At 54.0% G+C, this 21,441-nt stretch overlaps 2 protein-coding genes across 10 annotated transcripts in view; one reads left to right on the plus strand and one right to left on the minus strand.

The window, feature by feature from the left end:
- Nucleotides 1–5,916, plus strand: part of Gsg1l (GSG1 like) — a 189,859-nt gene extending 183,943 nt beyond the window's left edge. For all 3 annotated transcript variants that reach the window (XM_060366862.1, XM_060366861.1, XM_060366863.1), the window contains one exon: nucleotides 1,045–5,916. In XM_060366862.1, coding sequence (XP_060222845.1) covers nucleotides 1,045–1,142 — 98 coding nt within the window. In that variant the 3' untranslated portion in view covers nucleotides 1,143–5,916. The remainder of the gene's footprint in view (nucleotides 1–1,044) is intronic.
- A 2,111-nt stretch (nucleotides 5,917–8,027) lies between these two features.
- The window catches only part of Katnip (katanin interacting protein), a 171,949-nt gene continuing 158,535 nt past the window's right edge, over nucleotides 8,028–21,441 (minus strand). For 6 of the 7 annotated variants that reach the window (XM_060366866.1, XM_060366869.1, XM_060366867.1 and 3 more), the window contains 9 exons: nucleotides 16,930–17,095; nucleotides 15,651–15,808; nucleotides 15,138–15,202; nucleotides 14,052–14,162; nucleotides 12,085–12,224; nucleotides 10,635–10,736; nucleotides 9,916–10,076; nucleotides 9,743–9,831; nucleotides 8,028–9,302 (listed from right to left, as the gene is read on the minus strand). In XM_060366866.1, the coding sequence (XP_060222849.1) occupies nucleotides 9,244–9,302; nucleotides 9,743–9,831; nucleotides 9,916–10,076; nucleotides 10,635–10,736; nucleotides 12,085–12,224; nucleotides 14,052–14,162; nucleotides 15,138–15,202; nucleotides 15,651–15,808; nucleotides 16,930–17,095 (1,051 nt within the window). In that variant the 3' untranslated portion in view covers nucleotides 8,028–9,243. Of the gene's footprint in view, nucleotides 9,303–9,742; nucleotides 9,832–9,915; nucleotides 10,077–10,361; nucleotides 10,539–10,634; nucleotides 10,737–12,084; nucleotides 12,225–14,051; nucleotides 14,163–15,137; nucleotides 15,203–15,650; nucleotides 15,809–16,929; nucleotides 17,096–21,441 lie in introns of those variants that run through there. The other variant, XR_009585450.1, reaches the window with a different exon arrangement.

The raw sequence follows: 21,441 nt of genomic DNA on the forward strand, positions 1-21,441 counted from the left end.
GTCTAGCTCTAGGCGGCTGCTGCTCTGACCCAGCTGCTGATCTGTGGGGGGCCTCTGCCCCTCCTGTATCATATGGAGGTGAACTTTCGCTCTGGCACATAAAAGAGAAGGTCAGGGCAGGTGCCCCATAGTGGGGCAGTTGAAGCTCAGGCTCCCCCGGAGAGCAGATGTTGGGACACTTGAAGGTGGTCCCCAACAAGTGACGGGCATGGGTTGGGCATATCAGACAGACTTTGAAGAGACGTCCAAGGGAAATTGGGGCAGACCCAAGAATTAATAGGGTATAGGAGGGAGAGTGTGGGGTGGGGTGGGGGTGGGGCCTTGTGTTCTTCAGGTCTCTAAGAGCAGGACAGTGGCCAGTGTTGGAAGGGGACAGTGCACTCAAGGAAGGTCAACTTGGGCTCCCTGATACATACTAGCTATTGGGGTGGGGTATAAAAGCTCGGGGTGTGGAGTCACGCACTCCTAACGCCTTCTGACCCATGCCCCCAGGACCACGAGGAACCAGGCTATGAGGTTGGACGGAAAGGCTTAGAGATGGGAGAGGCAAGGGCCTGGGATGGAGGGGTGGGTGGTAAGCGGGGTTGGGGGAGGAGAGAGACTCAGTAAGTCTGCTGGGGGGAGAGTTGATGGGGAGGTTGATGGGCAGACACACGCATGGGTGGGTGGATGGGCAGACAAGCTGTGGACTGTTGGTGAGCGTGCTGGGGAGTGCAGGGGTTAGAGCCACAGTGTCTACGGTGACTACAGGTGTGGAGAGAGGGCTGGTCGGTGTGCAGGGGAATGGAAGGGGATGATGGTCTGCAGGGGGCTGGTGGGTGGGAGGGGCATGATGGAGTTCGGGTTGTGGGTGAGGGGGTGGGACCCTGCTGGGTTGCTTGGTGGCTCTCTGGGGTTCCATGTGCGGGCGAGGCAGTGGATGGTGATGGACAGTGCAGTGTGGGTTGACCGGAGCAGACGGAAGGTTGGTGGGGCTGGGCCAGCGGTCAAGATGGCATGGGTGGGAGAAGGCCACCGTCAGAGCTTCTGCCTTGTCTCTTTCAGGGCACCAGCCACACATGGCAGACTCCTGGCCACGAAGCTCGGCTCATGAGGCAGCAGAGCTGAACCGTCAGTGCTGGGTCCTGGGGCACTGGGTGTGATGTGACCCAAGCCAGCCCCCATCTTCCTGCCGTCACTGGCACACCCCTCCCACAGGACATGGAAGCCTGGTCTCTGTGCTGTGGACTCGGCTCTCCTGTCGAGGAGACACCAGGCCTAGACTGCCACCACTGCCTGGGTCTTGGGCCCCCAGAGACGGGTCAGGAGGGCCAGAGGGACTGTCCAGGCGGCGCAGAGACTTGGAGACAGAAATCAACACCGCGCTTAGAGCCACACCCAGCCGGGAAGCCGGGAAGAACACGGGCATGGACCACTGAGTGCTGGCCCCACAGCCAGCCACAATGCCAAGCAGGCGCCCAGAGGGGCAGGGTCCTGTGGGGACAGGGAATGGGGCTTACTGAAGGAGGGGCAGTGGCTGCCTCTGCAGGCCACACAGCAGGCACACAGCAGGGGCTCAATAAATGCTTGTCAAACCTCTTCTCTTGCTATGTATGGGCTGGCTCCCCCATCATCGCCCTGCCCCGAGGGTGTGAGCCCTGGGCACTGAGGTCAGGGCCAAACATTTTGGATGAGCTAGAGTCCAGCCCAACCTGGGGAAGTTCAGGATGGAGACAGGCGGGCAGAGCAGCCTGGGTCCTGAGCATAGCAGGAGGGGCAGTCCAGGAGAGAGGAGAAACATATATGTCCAGGAACTTCAGCAACGTGACACCATCCTGACCCTGGGGATCCTGTGCCTGCGTCTAGGGCCACTTTACATGAAACCTCTGGCTCAGCTGCCCAGGGGGAAAACACTGTCTTGACCATGAAAGCGTGGGGTTCAGAGAGGGAAGTTTCTTGGTTGAAATTAGAGGTGACATGCGAGACAGTGAGTTTAAACCAGACTTGCTCCCAGTTTAGTTTCCCAAGAGGCCTCATCCTGCCCCGAAGGATTTCTAGAGATTGGCAGACTGAGGTAGAATGTGGTCTTCTCCTTCATCATCCATCCACTGCCCATCCATGACCCATCCACCCATCTGTTTAGCCAGCATTCACCCACCATCATCTACCCACCTACCCTCATCCATCTATCCACTCATTCGTCCATCATCCACTCACCCATCATCCATCTATCATTTACCCATCCGCCCAGCCACGTATCATAACCCATTTGACCAACCTTCATCCGTACATTGATACATAATTCATCCATCTACTCATTCATCCATTTAGCAGTATGTATCCACTCATCACCTATCCACCCATCCATCCTACCCATTCATCCAGCATCCATCCATCCATCCATCCATCCATCCATCCATCCATCCATCCACCTGTCTATCCATCCATCCATCCACTAACTGTGAACACATCATCCATCTACCCATCCTCAATTGTCCATTCACCCATAATTCACCCATCTATTATCCATGTGTCATTGTCATTCCTTTTGTCAGCCATCCATCTGTGCATCAGCCATCTTCATCATCTAGCTATCCATCTGTGGATCTGTCTGCACACAGGTGTCACCTATTGTGCCCCTACTGTGTGCCACACACTGGTAGGCCTTGGAGATGGGACACTGACTCTTCCAGAGAAGCAGACAAGGGACGAAATGGGAGATGATAGCTCAGTGTAGGAGTGCTGGGTGTGGTACCTGCTCTAGAGTCAGACTCCTCACATCAGGTCCTGTCTTCTCAGCCCTGGTGGCCTTATCCTGTAGAAGGATAAGAGTCTTCATTGCACCTACCTCTTACAGCTGCTGGAGGGTGGCACAGACTGGTTCCTGTGAGCACGGGGAGCAGTCTGGACCGAAGAAAGTACCCTACCATCACGTCAACAAGGGGAGCTGGGGTCATGGGGCCTGTTGGAGACCACCTGAAGGACTGGTGATCAAGAAATGACACCCAAGCCATCATGCTGATGTCAGGGTTTGGAAGAAGGACAGGACAGGAGAGGGATTTCAGATGGTCTCAGTGACAAGTGTGGGGGAAAAAAGTCTGTGAGGATGGAACCAGACTGGAGAGAGGACTCAAAGTTTCATTAGGGACCTACAGTTTATCCTTGGGGACAGCTCTGGATACGGTGGGACAGGCCAAGGTAAGGTGTGTAGTCTAGGAGGTCACCGCAGCTCCAGGCTAGAACAGATGACTAAGACAGGACTCCCGTGTTCTTGCAGGGCCCTGAGTGTGAGGGAGAGTGCTGTGGCTGAGGAAAGAGGCTAGTGGAGTGCCAGGCAGCTAACTGGGGCCAAGAGGAGGAACGGGTATAGGAGGAGGAGGCAGGAGAGAAGAGGCATGAGCTTCAGGTGTCTGTCCTGTGTCAGGCTGGGCACCCAGGGGCCAAGGGTGGACCTCATGGTTCTGTGTGGACGCATACCTGTGCTCAGCCACTCAGAAAGCACTTCCCTTCCACTTTGTGTCCACACAGCTGGTATGGGGCCTTGTGGAGGAGATGAAGTTGGCCTGGGCAGAGTCCTGCACAGTTAGGAAGACCCCAGATGGCCAGTATGGGGAGCTGCAGTATTGGCCTTGTGCAAGTGGGAGCCACTTTGTAATGGGGCCTGAGCAAGGTCTGGAATCTGGTCCCGCCCCCTGGAACCTCACAGGTCTCTGTGGTCATCTAGGGGCCTTGTGGAGCTGGTCACGAGCCCCAGGAGGCCCAGGAAATGATTTTATTTACAAAACTGTCATCTATTTTAATAGCTGTGTTTATGTAAATGTGTATTAGCAAACTGTGTGCGGGCGTGCCCACGCTCCGGATGCGGGCACTGCCGCTTAGAATGAACCACAATAGGTGTTTCCGTACAAAGAGTCGGCTTAAAGAAAAATACTAAATAAATAATCATGCAAGTGGTCTGTGATTACGGTATGTGGGTGACTGGAGTGGGGGCCATTGCCCGGAGGGAAGAAGGGGAGAAAGGAGGCTTTAGGTCCCCCTGGGAAGTGGCTGGGACCCAGCTGTCTTCCAGGACAGCAGGGAGGCTTCTGGCTGGATAAGAGGAAGCAGTTCAGGTTAGCGACACCACCGCTCTTACCACCTTCTTGAGGGCTGTCGTCCTGTGGGAGCAAACGCCATAGCGTGTCCTGCCCAGAGCCCACCCTTGGTCTGAAACTTGGAAGAGGCCACAAGGCACCCAGAGTCCTGGAAGGGAAGCAGAGGGCTGCTCCACAGGGGCTCAGCATCTCTGCTTCATGCCCTGAGCCCGTGCCTGGCTGTCACTCTTCCCAACGCAGGGCCACACGTGGCCGCTGAGCTTCAGAAGCTGACCTGGAGCAGGCCGACAGCTCCCACACACCATCCAGCAAGCGCCCAGCATGTGTGCAGGTCTGGGGATGCGACACAACAAGGCCGCACACTGGGCCTTCCTAGAGCCTGCAGGCTCATGCCTGCCAGTCACTTTCTCTCCATGTGGAAAGGGACCCAGGGCCGTCTTCCCCTGGAGAAAGCTGATGGGCAGGCACCAGTCTCCACTTCTTCTCTGGTTTATGGCTCTGATAAGTGGTCACCCCAGTCCTACCACAGCACCCGGATCTGGTCACATACTCATCTCCCAGGTAATGGAAATGTCAGCTTGATTCACAGGCCTTTGCTGCCAGGCCCGAGGACAAGGGTGGCAGGAGTTGCTGCTGCAAGGGAGGAAGCGAGGCCTGCACAAGGCATCCCAGTGTGCACCCGAACAGGCCTAGGTGTGACTCCTTCCCTGTCTCAGTGGCTGGTCCCAACCGAAAATAAGACAGTAGGGAGCCAGGGAAAACACACACGCATAGAACACAGCCTTACATGAAGCCGCCACGGGGAAACAGGACCGAGAAACACACCAGGGCGGGGGGTCACCCATGAAACCCCAAACAATAAGAGTCAGGAGGGTCAGGCGGAAACTGTACGGAGCCATGGAAGCCCCGGCTGAGGTGCGAGGCTGGAGGCACTAGGCAAAACGTGTGTTGTACACACAGCCTGCGTAAAGGCCCCAGGCTTGACAGTCAGCCCCACGTGGACTGCATGGTGTGTGCTTGGAGCTTGGGGTATGGACAGGCTGCCCCTGCGCAGACCTCTGGAGTGGGATGCACAAGACCTCGAGGACTGTGGCAAAGATGGGGGTCCTCATGAGGGCTCCGGAAATTGACGGGGCCTTTTGGACAGGTAGGACCAACACACGCTGCCATCACGTTGGGGCTTTCTTTTGGTTGGGCCTGGGGACGGGGTGAGCTGAAGGGCTGCCTCAGGCCTTGGGGGAGGTGGTGGCTTAGCGGTTGGAGTCAGAGAGCTCAGAGGAGAAGGTGGCTAGGAAGGGTGCCTTGCTACAGGCCTGCTCTGGATGTGATTCTGGGCAGGTGGAGATACTGGAGGCTATAGAGGCCATGAGGGGCTCAGCTGACAGTGGTCTGAAGGGTGTTCCCTACCCCCATGGAAGCCAGATTCTGGATGGTGTCTGGGCTGGGAGGGGCTCACTGAGTTCTAAGAGTCCCTGGCCTGGGCTGGTGCTCCAGGGCCCTTGGTACCCTTGTGCTGACTATGTCAACTTGACACAAGCTAGCGTCATCTGAGGGGAGGGAGCCTCAGCTGAGAAACAGGCTCCATAAGACTGGGCTGTAGGCAAGTCTATAGTGATTGGTGGGGAAGGCCCAGCCCACTGTGGGTAGGGTCACCCTTGAGCTGTTGTACAAGAAGGCAGGCTGAGCAACTCCTGCCTCGAGGAACGAACCAGGAAGCGGCACATTCATCCACAGCCTCCCATCAGCTCCTGCCTCCAGGTTCCTGCCCGGTTTGAGTTCTTGTCTTGGCTTCTCTCAATGACTGTGACTCTGGCTATGTAAGCTAAATAAACCTTTTCCTTCAACCAGCTGCTTTTGGTCATGGTGTTTGCATCGCAGCGATAGAACCTAAGGCAACTCTGAACTGCTGGACAGCTCTACCCTGGGCCACTGCGTGTGGGACCCTGGACAGTGGTAAAGTCACTGCCATGAGGAAAAGCCAGTCTTCTGTGCTGGGGATTCCACTATGGGTAGACGGGAAGTCACTTCAGGGCTCTGCCTGTCCCCATAGCTGCACAGCTCCTATGCCCTGGCTGGTCCTTGCCAGACAGCTCTTCACCCTGCTTCCATGTTGTCACCTTTGCTTTTCCTTGAGGATTGTGGCCTGCTGATGGCTGTGGGTCTAGCTGAGCTGGGGGACTAGGAAGAGGGAGGGAGTAAAGGGGTCTGAGATTGGAAGAGGCCAAGCTGGGGATAGGGCCTCGTGGAGTGTGTGGCCTCCCTACCTTTCCCTCTGCTGGGTAGGTAGCAAGCTGGGAGAAGAGTCAGTGGCTATTGGAAGCTTTTGGAGCCATCAGCTGAGGCTGAACACAAAGGGGCAGGCAGGAAGGTGGCTTGTTGCCCTGGGAAAGAGTCCCTGTCAGTGTCACCCAGCCTCCAGGTCTCTGCATCCTGCTCTTAAGTCTGTGTGTGACAGTCACGAGGATACTTAGCAGAATGACTACTGGGAGGGATGCACTGCCATGAGACCCAAGCCCTGGATGTCGGGGCGACTCCTGGAAGTGGGTCGCACTGGTGTGCAGTCTAGGTCAGGAAGCCTGGGTCAGAGCCTGGACTCCACTGAGGTAGCAAGGCCAGGGGGAGCTCAGAAGATGGTGCCTTGAGCTGTGGAGTAGAGAAGCATGGTGGCACCCAGGCCTGCCAGCCCCAGAACCATTGCACAACATGCAACGTGCTGGGAGCAGGGCATCTACCGCAAATGAGGAGCTGTGCCCACCAGGCATAGGCCTGTTTTCCTGGGAGAGGGCCACCATCGATTTTGTTGCTGTTATTATGAAATACTGCTGCCAAGAGCCGCCCTTACGCTGGGGCTGTGAGCCGAGCGGTTCCTAGAGAGGTCTAGAGAGCGCGCGTGCGTGGAGTTAGGAACATGCGACACCCGTGATTCGTGATTCCGTAGACAGCCCTGGGCGCTAGCGGGTGTACAGCCCTGTCCACACTCCCCAGCAGGTCCTCGGGGCTGGGCCTCCTGTGAATGCTGGCGCCACAGCCCTGCTCCTTCTTCATGTGCTCCCTGCCTTGAGCTGCAGCTCTGAAGGACATGAAAGCCAGCGGGATGGCAGGACCATGGTGACGCCTGGAGAGCATCTCTAAGTCATTTCTACCACCATCCTCACTCACCCGGTCTGGGTCTGAGATGTCACCTTGTGCATGCCCTCACTAGCTCCATCCCTGATGAGGCCTCTCTGCTCACTCCCACCAGAGGCAGGATCTGGGCCAAGCAGGGCCCAAGGGACTGGGTGGAATCAGGGGACAGGTTGGCCAGAGTCTGCCCCACAGGACAGATTCTTCTTACCAGTACCAGTGTGTGTGTGGGGGGGGGGGGCAGAGCCTCACCAGCACGACAGTGGGGCAGGGGCTTTCTAGAGAACTGAAGTTGCCTGGGTTTACATGGTCGCCTCCTTCCTGTCCAAGGGCAACTGAATCCTGGTGCCAAGAACCAGCAATACCTCTTCCGGGGGGAGTGATTAAGGACAGCGGGTGTGGGGAGGACCCAGGAACCAGGCGTCTGGGGCTGAAGGGGCCCCAAGTGAAACCCTGTGATTAAAGACTGTCACCCTTGCTCCCCAGTGGTCACCTGAGGATTTGTGCATTCATTAATCACTTTCGAAGCTGTGTGTCCTGGGGACGTTACACAGCCTCTCTGTGCCCCGGCCCCTTCATATGTAACATGGACTAAACGGTGAGTGCCTGTTGTGTAATGTATGCGTCACTTCCTGGTGTCTGTTTACGTGGTATGGCAGGTGGGCTCCATGGAGGAAGCGGGTCCAGGGCTGCGTCCCCACCTGCAGGTGGTGGGAGCTGAGCTCAGGGAGGCACATGCCTGAGTTTTCTGAAAGCCTCAGATGGACTCTGGCTTAGGGCTGAAGGCAACAAGGGCCCCCTCGGGCTGACCCCATCCAGCACACCACACTCTATTCTTAATAACATCTTTTATTGATTTTGTAAGAAAAATAGACATTTATTTGAGAGTTAATGCTTGTACCAGTGCCTTCCCTCTGAGGCTGCATGGAATATACACCTATGAACAGCCACCAAGGGTCTGGAGGGAGCACACCAAGGTCAGTCTTGGGTGTTCCAGAAAAATGTACATGAGCCCACCCCACGAGCAGAAGCTGGGTTCCTGTTAAAGCCCTCCTGGGAGTCGTGGGGGTGAGTGGAGGAGCCGGGAGCCCTCCAAGCTACAGAGATGATGGATTCTCATCAGAGAAGCAATCCTATCTGCACGTCAGCTGGCTCCAAATTAAAACATCTGTACAGCTGCTGGGTGTTGCTGCTTGGAAGCCTTTGTGATTCTTGGTAGTATCAGAACGTACTGAGTTCAGTACCATGGCGCTGCCCCGCTGGGCCCCGAGCCAGGAAAACAACAGATTAATATTTGGAACCAGAAATTACCCACTACTGGGAGACTGATTAGGTCCCTGATCTGAGCTTGTTTCTTAGATGTACACACAGGCATGGGGCTCTGGGCTTCAGGGAAAAGAGCCAGGCCCCGAGCCTAGGCCCTCCCAACTCTGACTTGCAGAGTGTGTGTGTGTGTGTGAGAGAGAGAGAGAGAGAGAGAGAGAGAGAGAGAGAGAGAGAGAGAGAGATGGGAGGAGAGGCAGGCAGGAGATGAGGGCAGGTTTCAGCACTCACTGCAGCTCACTTCCTCTCCTCAGCAGGATGCCCTTGACCTGTCCTGAATCAGGTTTCGACAGAGGACAAAGGCCACCTAGGACTAGCCCATCAGGCCTCCAGTCACTGGATAGAGGAGCCGCCGTGGCACATGGCCTCTCAGCAGCTCTGTTGCCCTTAGTGAGCAGGGTCATGGTACTAAGTTCTGGGCCTGGGTCAGAGGCTGCCTAGGACTCTGGGGCCACAAGCCCTGCTCTTATGGACGTCGGAGAGGAGCCAACTATTGCTGGCTCCCAGCAGCCAGTCCCAGTGAGGCAGGGGCGGCTCCTCTGTTCTTGACCCTTTCATCTGACCCCTATAGCTCCTGGGGCCATGATTCAAGTTCCTTGTTCCTCTACACTCTTACAGCCCTTGGAGTCCCAGCTGGCCAACCCTGAAGTATGAAGGATGTAGGTGCTGTTCAGGGCTGGTGATAGAGCCTAGGCAGCCTGAAGAGGCTCCCCTCCTGTTCCAGTCAGCACCGCCAACGCCTTGAGGTCTCCTTCTCACGTATGCAGGTTTTGGGACGTAAGGCTGAGAAAACAGGAGGAGTGAGTTACACTGCCCTTGAGAGCAGCCATATACCTAGCTGGCCATTCAGATAGGTGGAGACCTGGCTAGCCTGAGTTCTGGGAACCTTGTGTGGCCTATATCTCATTCATGGAGCAGGCTCTACCACGCCACCCCAAAGGCCTTTGCCTATGTTACCAGACACCTTTTAGGACCCAGCTCAAATGCCACATGTCCTAGGGAGCCCTCAACTTGATTTCCTCTCCTGTTTTCCCACAGTGTGCCTTGCCCTTCTCTCCTGGCCACAAGGAAGACCTGCAGGCAGAAGCCGCTTGCCACTCTGGGACAGGCTCCTCGAGGGAAAGCGATATTGGGCAGGCAGGGCAAGGTTAATGTACTCTGCTTCATGTCCACCCAGACCAAGCCTCTGACAGGGATGCTCAGGGCAGACACATGCCACCCACCTGGGTCAGCAGTGCCTGGCTTTCTCCTCGAAGTGGTGATGATCTGGTTTTCATTCATCATCTGTATGTCCTGGTCTTCCTCCGGCTTACTGCAGGAGGGGAGACAGAAGGCCCATCAGCTTCCAGGCCACGTCCCTGCCATCCATCCTCATTAGGGCAGCTCAGGGGTGTACCTGATGATGTTGTGTCTCTCCTGGTGACAGAAGTCAGTGTCCTCGGCAAAAAGGATGGTGTGGTGGGGCACGGTGGGCTCACACGTGGGCAGGATGCCCCCAACCAGGTGACTCACCATGGCAAGAATGCCATTGTACACCAGCAAGTCATCCACCAGCAGCTAAGAGACAAGAGTAGGAATGAGCCTTGCCCCTGCCACATTTACCCCAACCCTGAGCAATGCACCCCTCCGCTGTCCCAAGCCCAAGCTTCTTTGAAGGCCCTTGTTGGCAGCAGGCTCTCCCCACACCAGCATGAAGGGCATGTGCTGTCAGCTTGGGCTGCAGATTCAGAAGCTGAAGCTCCAGGGCTTCCCAACACTGGGTGACCAAGTGCAGAGATGGAGGCAGACCCAATCTCCAGGGTCCCCATGGCTTCTGCTCTCTCCACCTTGCCATCCAGTTGCCTCCCAAGGCTGTGTGATTCTAGAGGGAGTCCTAAGGGCAACACCAGACCAGGGCCAACACCACCAATGCCAGGGCCGAGTCCAGGGGTTGCTTTGGATAATTTCCAGGCCTGTCTGAATTCACGGCTGGGTGGCAGGTTTCCCTGCTCTGAGGATCAGGCATTTCCAAGGTTGTATCTGGGGACAGAGACCAAACTGCAGCAAATGATAACTGCCCACAGCCTAATTTCCAGCAAGCACAATGATCTCCCACACCAGCTAGTGAGGACTCACGCCAAACTCCTTCACCCCTCGTTGAGGTGTTTTCGTGTAATTCCACAGTTTGATCATTGACACAGTGGTGGGCAGATCGAAGATGACATACACCCGGTTCACCTGTCAGAGAGCAAAGCTAATTAAAGCAGCTGTGTTTGGAGACGGAGCTACGGGCTGGGCCCAGAGCACCAGGGCAGGGAGCTGGTGGGCCCCAGGTGCCAGTGGCAGCACTCTTCATGTGGGAAGCTGGAGTTCCGTGGCTTTTTTTCTCCTTGGAGCCCATTTCGAGTCAAGTCACGCGTAGTTGCGTTTGGAGCAAACTGCTGAGCTGGCTCTGGGGGGGCCTGCCGCCTCCTGCTGCTGTGGCCCTTTTAATACTGGCTGAGAATTGAGGGCAGCCCAGCCTTCCTCCATTCCTTAGGCCCAGGGACAGTCTCCACCTGCAGCGGCCGGGAGCGTCCCCTACCAAACAGTGTGCATGGCCCTGACCCATTTGTCCTTCCCAGAGTTAGAGAAAAGCTCGAGTCCTATGACCCATGTCTGCTGAGGGAGCACTAAGTGGCTGGCACTCAGCCCCTGATTAGCAGGAGAGGAGTCTGTGCAGTAGGCTCAGCATCACAGGGGGCCACTTGGAGACCAAAAACAAACAAACAAATAAACAACAAACAAACAAAAAGTAGGTACAAGTGGGTCCTGTGGCATGTGATGGCTTGGGAACAGTGATGGCTGGGTAGAGTCCTTCCCCTCAGACCCTCAGGTCCCCACTAGGAGAATGACAGTGGCAGAGGACAGCAGTGATTCCTGCTTTTGGCTGGGGTCTAAGGACCACGGGGCTGTGCGTAATCCTTTGTAGCAGAAGACTGGGCTGAGGAGTTGGCCCTGTGGTCTTTGGGACTTGTTGCCTCCTCTGAGCAGATAATGTCCGCTCCTACCCAGTTACACGAGCAGGAAAGGAGCCCCAGCTCCCACCATGCTCTGATGCCAGGCCTTGTGGCTGAGGTGGAGGGGGCTGATGGCCTACACCCTCTCCTGGACCTCTTCCCACCTTCACAATAATGGATTAGGCCCACAGCAGGGTTTGAAGACTGGGAAAGGCAGTCAGCGGTGAGAATGGCTGACATGCTGCCTGGGGCCAGGGGGAGGGCAAGGTGGCCACACTGGCCACGGGCAGTGACATAAGGAGTGGGGGAAATGAGGAAGATGCCAGGGTGGAGTGGGCTGCAGAGGGCCTTGACAGAAAGAGGCAGCGAGATGCACACGAGAACCCTACCCTCCAGCAATTGTATGGGGACTCCTGACTTCAGGTCCCTGGAGTTCCCCACACAGCTGGTGCCTTTTTGGATAAAGTCCATGGAGTGAGGGAAGGACTCGATGGCCTGGGAGGGCTGCACCCAGAGCTGTGCACCACTTTGATGGCTATCTCTCTGATGGCTCCCAAATGTCACTGGTCCCAGGGCCAGGTACCCACCAGGCCAGGCAGAATGGGGGCCAGCCACATGTGCCTGCCATCGCTGGTGTCGTTGACTTGGTCGATAAGCTTGTCAGGGGTTCGCACGTCCCCACATACCCCCTCCAGCGCATTCACGCTGTCTGGGAAGGCAGCGATATCTGAGGCGTAGGTTAAGCTGTCATAACCCAAACTCAAATGCTGTGCACAGTGTGTCTGTCACTCTCCAGCGTGTCGAGCTGTCCGCACTCTCTCAGGAGATGCTGGGCTGGTGCCTTACACCCCAGCAGGCTGGGAAACGACCGTGAAAATAGATGCATTCTAAGAAAATGGGGTTGTAGCTGAGGGGAAGTGCTGGGGGTGGGGGCGCTAAGTAAGGGTCAAGTTCCAAGTCAGGGAGCACAGGTGGGCTAGCTGGAAATGAAGGGTCTGCAGAAGCACGGATGGGGTGTTGGTACTGCCACTGCTCTGAAGCACAGCTCACACCCCACGTGGGCAGGAAGATGGCTCTGCAGGTCACGACCTTGGCCCAATAGGAGCTGATTAAGAAGGGACCCCTAAGGGCATGTGCAGAATCTGGGTCCAGCTTTTCACTGTGACAGGGGAAATCTCTGTCAGGAAGTCTCAGGCAAGCCACTGGATATCACTGATACTTCCCCTGTAACAGGGACAGAAACGCCTGTGCTCCAAGATGGACAGGAGAACCTCAGAGGACACTGGTACGAGCTGTCTTGCTGACATCAGTGTACCCTTGGAGGTCGTCACTCACTAAGTTACGTGGAAGACAGTAGCCCCAGAGACACCCAGGGCCCCGGGCACACACAGGACTCTGGGGCTATGCTAGCATGTCCCTACCTGGAGGGCCTGCTGAGGATAAGCAGGTAACACAGAAGACACAGGAGAGTTCAGAGCTTTCCGACCGGGCTGTGTGCCCTCAGGGAAACCACCTCTCGGTCTCAGGTTCCTCCCCTGGACAATTTGGATTTTAGAATATTTTGTTCACAAGATTTCTGTGGGGTGCACAGGGTATATTCTAGCAGTGCCTAGCATAGCAGGAGCCATCTGGAAGTGCTGAGTTTGGGAGAGGGAGGCTGTTTGATAACAAGAGCTCCAGGAGTCAGCATTGCTAAGGCATCCATGGGGTCCTTTGGCTTAGTCACAGTCACTCCACATGACTGAGGGCCTTGTATCAAAAGTTAAGTTCCAGAGGCTGGCATTGCATTTAACAATATCAACCACCGAACTGAAATATTTCAGAACCCGCTGGGCCAACCAACAACCAGCGTGGGCACACCAGGAGCAGAGGTTAATCACTCCTCTCCCACTGAATTCCCAGACTATTGGAGCCTTTAGATCACCAGGTGCCTACGCCCTCTGAGAAGGGTCTGTGCTTAGTAGGAATCTCCCTGCACTCTCAACCATGGGAAAGAACCAGATGGAGCAGCCTTGGTGAGTGTGGCTAGGAGTAGCTCTAAGGACTCAGTGGCATCCTACCATATCACCACCACCACCATCACATTATCTTTACTACTGTAATCATCATCGCCATCATTACATTATAATTACCATATTCATCATCACCATCTCCAGCATCACCAACAACCAGCATCACTAGCATCACATTATCATACCTATCATAATCATCATCACTACACCATCAATCACCATCAGGTCTTTCATTTTGTTTTACATTCTGGGACAAGGTCTTGCTAAGTAGCCCAGGCTGGCCTCAAACTCACAGATCTGCCTACCTGTGTCTTCTGTGTGCTAGGATTAGCGGTGTACATTAACACATCTAACCCTCATCTGGCCTTTTGAAATAGGGCCTTGCTACATAGCTCAGGCTGCCCTCAAAATTGTGCTGGCCTCACACACGCAAAATTCCTCCTGCCTCCACCTCCCGAGAGCTAGAATTACAGATCTGGGACCCTGCCCCCGCCTGTGGCAGCATCTTCTGTGCTGGCTTCTGCTCCCGGTGGAAAGGATACTGTTCTGGGACAACGGGATCCTCTCCCCATGCTCATCATACAGCTCCAGCCCCGTTAGGCCGATGTAGTAGGGGTCTCCCCAGCTGGACAGCAGCTGGAACTGGAAAATGACTTGGTTGTGATTAAGGAAGAGAGAAGCTCAGTTTTCCAGAGAAGAAAGCCGCACAGTGGCAGAGGGGATGTTTGTTGTCGGAAATGTCTCTCTCTCTCCCAGAGACGGATGCCTGCCAAGAGGAACACAGCATCACACTTGCCAGACCACTGCCCTGGGAGGGAACTGGAAGGACTGTGTGGACAGGCAGTGCTGGGACCACGCCTCTGTGGTCATGTCTCAGATGCCCTGGTTAGGAAATGATTAGAAACCTTTTCCCTCCTCCGTCTTTCAAGTTCATGGGAATAAGCTTGTTGTGGATGGGGGAAAGCCTCAGGTCAGCCCACAGCAGAGTGAGTCCTACAGATAAGGTCAATGTGCTCACAGCAACACCTGTCCCCCTCGGTTTGATCTTCCCAACCCCAGTTCCTAGGAGCAGAAGTGGAAGTCCCGAGAGCCTAGACACCCCAGGCTACAGGCAAAGGAACCACTTCCTTCTGGAGCTGGACACCCCCACACAGGTGGGGCAAGTTATCTGACTTCTCTGACTTGGTCCATTTGCTTCTAGCTTTTAGCTTTCTTTTTTTCTTTTCTTTCTTTTTTTTTCAAGAGACAGGGTCTCATTATGTAGTCAAGGACAGTCTGGGACTCTTGATCCCCTGCCTCCACCATGCCTGGCTCTGGTGCTTTAGTGTTCATGGCTGGGAGGTGGGCTGCTTCCAGGGGAGATGCTCCGCTGCCTATGCAATGAGGTCACAGCAGGAAGGAGGGGCTCCTGCTGCCTCTGTCCCTGACTTCTCCCTGCCCCGTCCCTGGGTCTCCTGTCTCCTTTCCAGTCCCTCAGCTGAGCCCTCTGTGCCACCTCCCCAACCCCAGTCTCCAAGGGGCAGAGGGGACCCATGCTGCTTCTACGTCCTATTGCTGCCTTCGTTAGCTTCACTCTCCCGGTGTGGGACCCCAGCTGCCCGGCTCTGTGCTGTCCGGGGGAAGGATACAGCCACAGGGCATGAGTGGGGCCTCGTAGTCCATGCTGGCTTGCTCCAGGCTCTTTACATCTAGCCTGGAAAGAGACCAAAACAGTACCATGAGCGATTCCATTCCAGGGTCACCAAGAGACACTCCTGAGCCATGGACTGCAGAGACAGCAGCACAGTGGCTCCTGCATGACCTCCTCTTCTCCCAGGGGAAACACATTGTATGGGGGAGGGGTGCAGTGGAGGACCTGGTTCTTTTCTGTCACAGACTCTTGCCTAGAGGTGGGGACATGTTTAACTTGAACAAACATGCAGATACCTGGACACAGTGGAAAAGCCACCGTACAAAGACATACAGCTGACAGGTAGTTGACTGGGATGTGCCTCTGGGGTCACTCTCCTAACCACATATCCTGCTGGCTAGAGGGGAGCAGCCACTGCAGCCAGAGGTGTTTCTGGACAGCACAGTGACTGCAGCTCCAGCCCTGAGGGTGCACACATAAAGGACGCTGTGGGCTAGCCCCACTCACTCACCTCCTGGTGGGCGCTGGTGGTAGCCGGGTCTGCAAGTAGTCCCCAAAGAGGATTTCTTGTGCAAAATCAAAATGGCAGTTGCCAGGCCCCTTTCGGATAAGAAAGCCTTCTGCAGGAGATACGCACAGGCCATCCAGGGACACATGGGCGACTTTGACCTAGCAAAGGAGACACAGCTTGCCTGAGGCCTCAGACAGTGGCTGGCTCTTCTACCAGGTCAGGACACCTGGCCACCTCTGAGTTCTGGTGACAGTCACATTCCATCTTGAGTACAACGCTGGGGCTCGGAACAGGACACCTGAAGTGAGTCCCTGTCCTGAGGATACTTACCTGTGTTTCCCATGTGTGTGTTTGAGAGAGGCATGGCATGGCACTTGGTGGGGGACCCCAGACACCAGTGGCAGTGGCCTGTAGCAGTCAGGTGAGATGGTCGAGGGCACAAGCTCTGGAGCACATACTCTACCACCAGTCTGTGCAGGCCTCCAGCCTCCCTCCACCTTCCTCCCCACCTGTAAGGTGGGTGCAGCCCCCATCTTCCTACTCTCAGCACCTGGCAAGTCCTTGCTGGGTTCATAGCAGAGACCCAGCTGGTCCTTCTGACAGCCTCAAGGCTGACAGGTAGTAGCACTGTGCTCTGAGCACTTGCTGAGTATACATATGTGCACACATGCACACATGCATGAATGCACGCATGAACACCCACACGAGCACATGCTGTCCAGGCAGGACATGCTAGCCATGCTGCTGGGATCTGCCAGCAGACTGCAAAGACCTCCAAGCCAGTTGCCACACTTGCCTTCCCACCAGCAACTGAAAGAGAGTGTGAGCTTCGTGTCTGACGACTGAGACCAGACTCTAGCTGTGTAGCCCCAGGAGAATGGCAAATGCTTTCCCAGCCTTCCTTAGAACCCTGAGAGGTGGGGCAGCGAAAGGAGGCGGGGTAAGAACCCAGGGAAATGAGGAATGCACACAAGCCTGCCTCACAACACTCTGTTGTTCAGTGGACAGCAGGCCCACAGCGGACACTGCAAGCCTGGACTGTGTGGGAAGGGGACCCACAGTCACAGGAGAAACGAGCCCGCAGTTCCCCAGGCTGCCCTGGTTGTGGGCTACGGGCTATGTCCGCTGTGTGCAAAAGGAAACGCAGCTGGCTCTCTCCCTGGATGTCATCCCCCCTCTACTTGGAAGGTTCTGGAGGATTTATGCTTCTCTCCAGCACCCACACCAGCCATTCATCATGCTGCCTTCCTGACAGTGGACTCCGCTCTGCCCGGCTTACCCCTCGGTAGGTGTCCTCGGGAGATTTATTGTAGTTCCAGAGGCGCAGGCCAGCAATGCTTTGGGCTCTGTCAAAGTGGATCATAAGCACATGGTCCAGCCCAGGGGAAAAGGGGATCAGCCACATGTGCTCATCCTCGGTGGTGATGTTTGTGCCATCGATTAACCTGCAGGCAACGAGGGGAGCTCAGCAAGACGGTGGGAGACCTCCAGATGGCCTGCTTCTCTCCCCCAGAGGTGTCGTGGAAAGTGGGAGGGTGGCAAGTCAAGAAGGGGTGGAAACAGAGTGTGCTCGTGAAGATGCTGAGACGCTCACCCCCAACAGGTTAACACAGACAGGTGCATCCCCGTGGGAATCCCTCAGCCTAGTGACCCCGGGGTGAAAGACTTCTGCTGAGGAGCCTTGTTCTGCAGGCGAAGGCTGCTGTGGAAATAAGCTCACCACACAGCTGTGCAGGCACCCTAAGATGTGCAGTGGTTAGTGGGGAAAGCAACAACCATAAGACGCTGTGGTGTGGCCAGGCTGGCAGACCACAGAGACCAACTGCAAGCTGGGCGTGAGGTTATAACTTGGGATCCAGTGCCCAGAAGGGGTGTGCTGGGGTGGAAGGTGGGTCTTTTCTCTGTTGTCCAAATGTTCTGCAAGATGTGGAGGCGGTCTGAGGGAAGCGCATCCTTTCTCTCTTGGGAAACATCAGGGAACCAGCAGACCTAGGCCAGGGACATGTTCCAGAGGAGGCAGCTGGCTCCACGATTGTGACGAGCCAACCTGCTTGGTGACCACAGGGGAGGGGCACTCAGTAGGTCTGAGTGCCCCAGGGAAACCCCAGCCTGCAGGAGACATTTGCCAACCAGTTGCCTCAGCCCTTTTGGTCTGGGCTTGACCTTTGTCCTCTGTGTGGCACAGCCACTTGGAGCCCTGGACCCAGAAACAATCAGCCTCACCCCACTCGACCCTTGGACCCTAGGGACCTTCAGGGCCACTGTGCTGAGAGCAACTCTGGCTGTGGCTACAATTCCTGTATCTAAAATCACTTTCCCCCCTTACCATTTGATAGTTTGAGGTTTAGAATAAATCTGAGTGTTCATCCATGGAGGTAAAGCGTTCTCTCTCCTGTGCTCTAAAAGGCTGTTATTAAATTGATGGATGGTGTGTCTTACAATTGCTGGCATGTTAAAACTGAGGAAATTCGGCAGGCCAACCCTGCTGTTTGTGAAGGAAGCTGGCTGCTGTAGACTGCTGTTTCCTTCCAAAGCAATTACTTCCGTCTTGGGGACTGGCTGCCAGCAAAACTGTTGCAGGGTTTTGGGAGAAGGGGACAGTGGAAGAGGATGGCATAGAGGCTGGTGGCAAAGGACACCTCTCCCTCTGCACTGTCCTTAAGACACCCACTAGCAACAAGCCTCTCTCATGCCTAGATTGGTCTAAACACTATGGCCACCATCAGGATCCTGTTATTGCAGGGATATGGTAGAAGCCAGGTCAGGGCAAGAGAGACAAGAAGAGCCTGGGCCATCAGAAGGTAGGGGAGGGGCACTCAGTAGTAGAATGCATGCCCTCCATGCAAAAGGGTCTAGGTTCCATCACCAGCACATCACACAAACAAAAAGGAATATTATAAACAAATACAAAAATGAGCACAGGAGCTCCCAGAATCTGAGGTGACTGATAAGGATGGAAAGCAGCTTAAGGGGGCCGGATGTTGGCTCATGCTTTTAATTCCAGCACTTGGGAGGCAGAGGTTGGCAGATCACTGCAAGTTTGAGGCCAGCCTGGTTGACAGAGCAAGTGAGTCCAGGACAGCCAGGGCTCTGTTAACAGATAAACCCTGTCTCTAACCCACGTCGGCCCCCTGCCCCCCAAAAAAGATTACTTAAGGCCAGAGCCCATGCCCAGCAATAGAAGCCAACAGAAAACAAACTAATGGTATCTTTGGAGGTTCTTTGTTTTCATGGTTTGTCAGAGCATTAAAAACAAAAACAAAAACCCTTACAGGTCCTTTATATATATTATGGCTCCCAGTTTTGTGTTTTTATGGGATTCCTGTATGTGCAAATCTGTGTGTCTCTGTATCTATATAACATTCTTATGCTTTTTTCTTTGGCCCTCTTCTTTTGCTTGTTTTTTCCTATTCCTATTTGATTGTTTTTGCATTATTATTTCATTTTATTATTATTCTTTACATCCCTGTTTGTTTTCTAATGAGACAGAAAGGGTGTGGCTCCTGATGAGAGGGGAAAAGGGGAGGAACTAGGAGGAGTTAGAGGAAGGTAAGGGAGCCATAACCAGAATGTAGTGAATGAAACACTTAAAAATTTTTTTTTCAAGACAGTGTTTCTCTGTGTAGCTCCGTTTGTCTTGGAACTCACTATGTAGACCAAGCAGGCCTTGAACTCAGAGATCTGCCTGACTCTGCCTCCTGAGTGCTGGGATTAAAGGCATGCAATACCATACCTGGATTACAAAATCTGTTTTTAAAAAAAGAAAAATAGGAAAACAAACAAACAAATGAAGAGATGAGTTGGCGGCATCCTTCTATAATGTGAGCACTTGCACCTGAAGCAGCATGATCTTGAAGTCCTGTTGGCACACACTGAGAGACCCTGTCTTACAAAAACAGAACCATGGAGGGGGAGAGCTCCTCCAGAGTGAAGAGGGCCTATAAAATGGGAAAAAATGTCGGCGAGCCACATAGAAGACAGGATTAATATCAACACACATAAATTATGACAAAAATTAAGCACCCTAAGCCGAAGTCATCCATTCAATAAATGGGCTAGTGAAAAGAGTAGACAATTGTTAAGAAAAGAGATACAAATGGCCAATAAATATTTGAAAAAAAACCATTCAATATCTCTAATGATCAGGGAAAACTGATTTGAGAATCCATTTCACCCCATCAAGAAAACAAATAAGAACCAAAGCTGGGGAGAATGTGGGAAAAGGGGAGTCCTCATTCCTGCTGTTAGGAGTCATAGAAATCACTGTGGAGGTTTCTCAAAGCCCCCAAAGCAGATCTACCGTATGAGCCAGCTGTAACTCCTCTGGATATACGCCCAGAGGGCTGTAAGTCACATACTGAGACACTGCTGCAGCATGCGTGGGCAGGGAAGGGACTAGATGTTCATCGGCAGATGAATGGGCAAAGAAACGTGGTCCGTGCATGCAATAGGGGAAAGAAAAAGGCAACCTTTGTGGTATTGTCAGGAGAATGGATGCAACTGGGAATGTCAAGAGAAACAAGCCAGACTCAGACAAATGCTGTAAGTCGTCTAGGTTATGGAGCCTAAACCTTACCTCATATATGGGTGGGTACCCATGCTTTCATACTAAAGAACTAGAAAGGGTTTCACTGGAGGGGAAGGAAGGGATCTTAAGATGGGGATAGAGGCATAATATACTTAAAATAGGGCAGCAGTGGTGGCGAAACAGCGGGAAGAAGAAAGGACACTAATGAGAGGGTACAGTGAAGGATGGTAGGGGAGGGGATGAATGAGAGCAAAGTATAATGGTATGTGTATGAAGTTGCCTTAATGGAACCCATTGCTTTGTATTCTAACCTAAAAAATAAAAATAAATGAAGGAAAGGAAGGAAGGAAAAATGAGAAGTTCCGTAAAGCTCAAGGGCCTCTCAGTTAATGGCACACTTTGTTACCAGATCTTAGCTCAAGTACACAAGCAGTGAGAGAGCTGTCTCGTGGCTCAGGCAGCACTACTCACAGAGCTAGTTGTGACAAGGACTTTGAGGGTGTGTTCGCCTCTTCAAGTGCTTCCTGGTTAGAGATATGCATAGGAGTATTTAAAGATGACATTAAGATTGGGCTGGAGACTGTGAGGATGCTCTGTGGGGTGGTGAGTGGGTGACAGGGATGGACAGGCTGGGGAGCTGTGGGTTTCTCCTGTGGCTGGCCAGGGGCAGCTTATGGGTTCAGCTCTAGGTCTGCCAGCTGTCCTGCCAGGGTCTACAGCCCACAGTGGCCGCAGTCAGTGCCAGCAGGGGATGAAGGGAACAGTGAAGGGCCATCTTAAAGGGACAAAGAGGATACAGACAAGGGGCTGTGAGCATCCTACTCACAACCTGTAGCCATGGGGATTACTGTCACTGTTCTATGGATGAATAAACTGAGGCAGAGTAGATGCCCAGCTCAGTAGTCAAATGCCAGGCTGGCATGTCCTGTGCTCAAATCGTGACTCTACTTAACCAGTCTGGGCACTTTCGATCACACTCTGACTTCAGCTTTGTCCTCTGTACACAAGGATAACAATGATTCTCTGTCTACCAACAGCCCAGTGCCTGGCACTTACCATTCCAAAATGGTGCATGCACTACTTGTTATTATTGTTGTCCTCACTGTTATGATTGTGAGGTTTGGAAACTTAAAGCTGGGGAGAGATTTGAACTCTCATTCTTCAAACTTTCCTTGTTTCTAATTAACTCACATACTGTCCAAAGCAGGAGGCCAAGTGTCAGTGGTAGGTTATCTGTGAGTAGATGCTATAAAACGCTTGCCC

Source organism: Meriones unguiculatus, chromosome 14, assembly GCF_030254825.1.
Source record: "Meriones unguiculatus strain TT.TT164.6M chromosome 14, Bangor_MerUng_6.1, whole genome shotgun sequence".
Lineage (NCBI taxonomy): Eukaryota > Metazoa > Chordata > Mammalia > Rodentia > Muridae > Meriones > Meriones unguiculatus.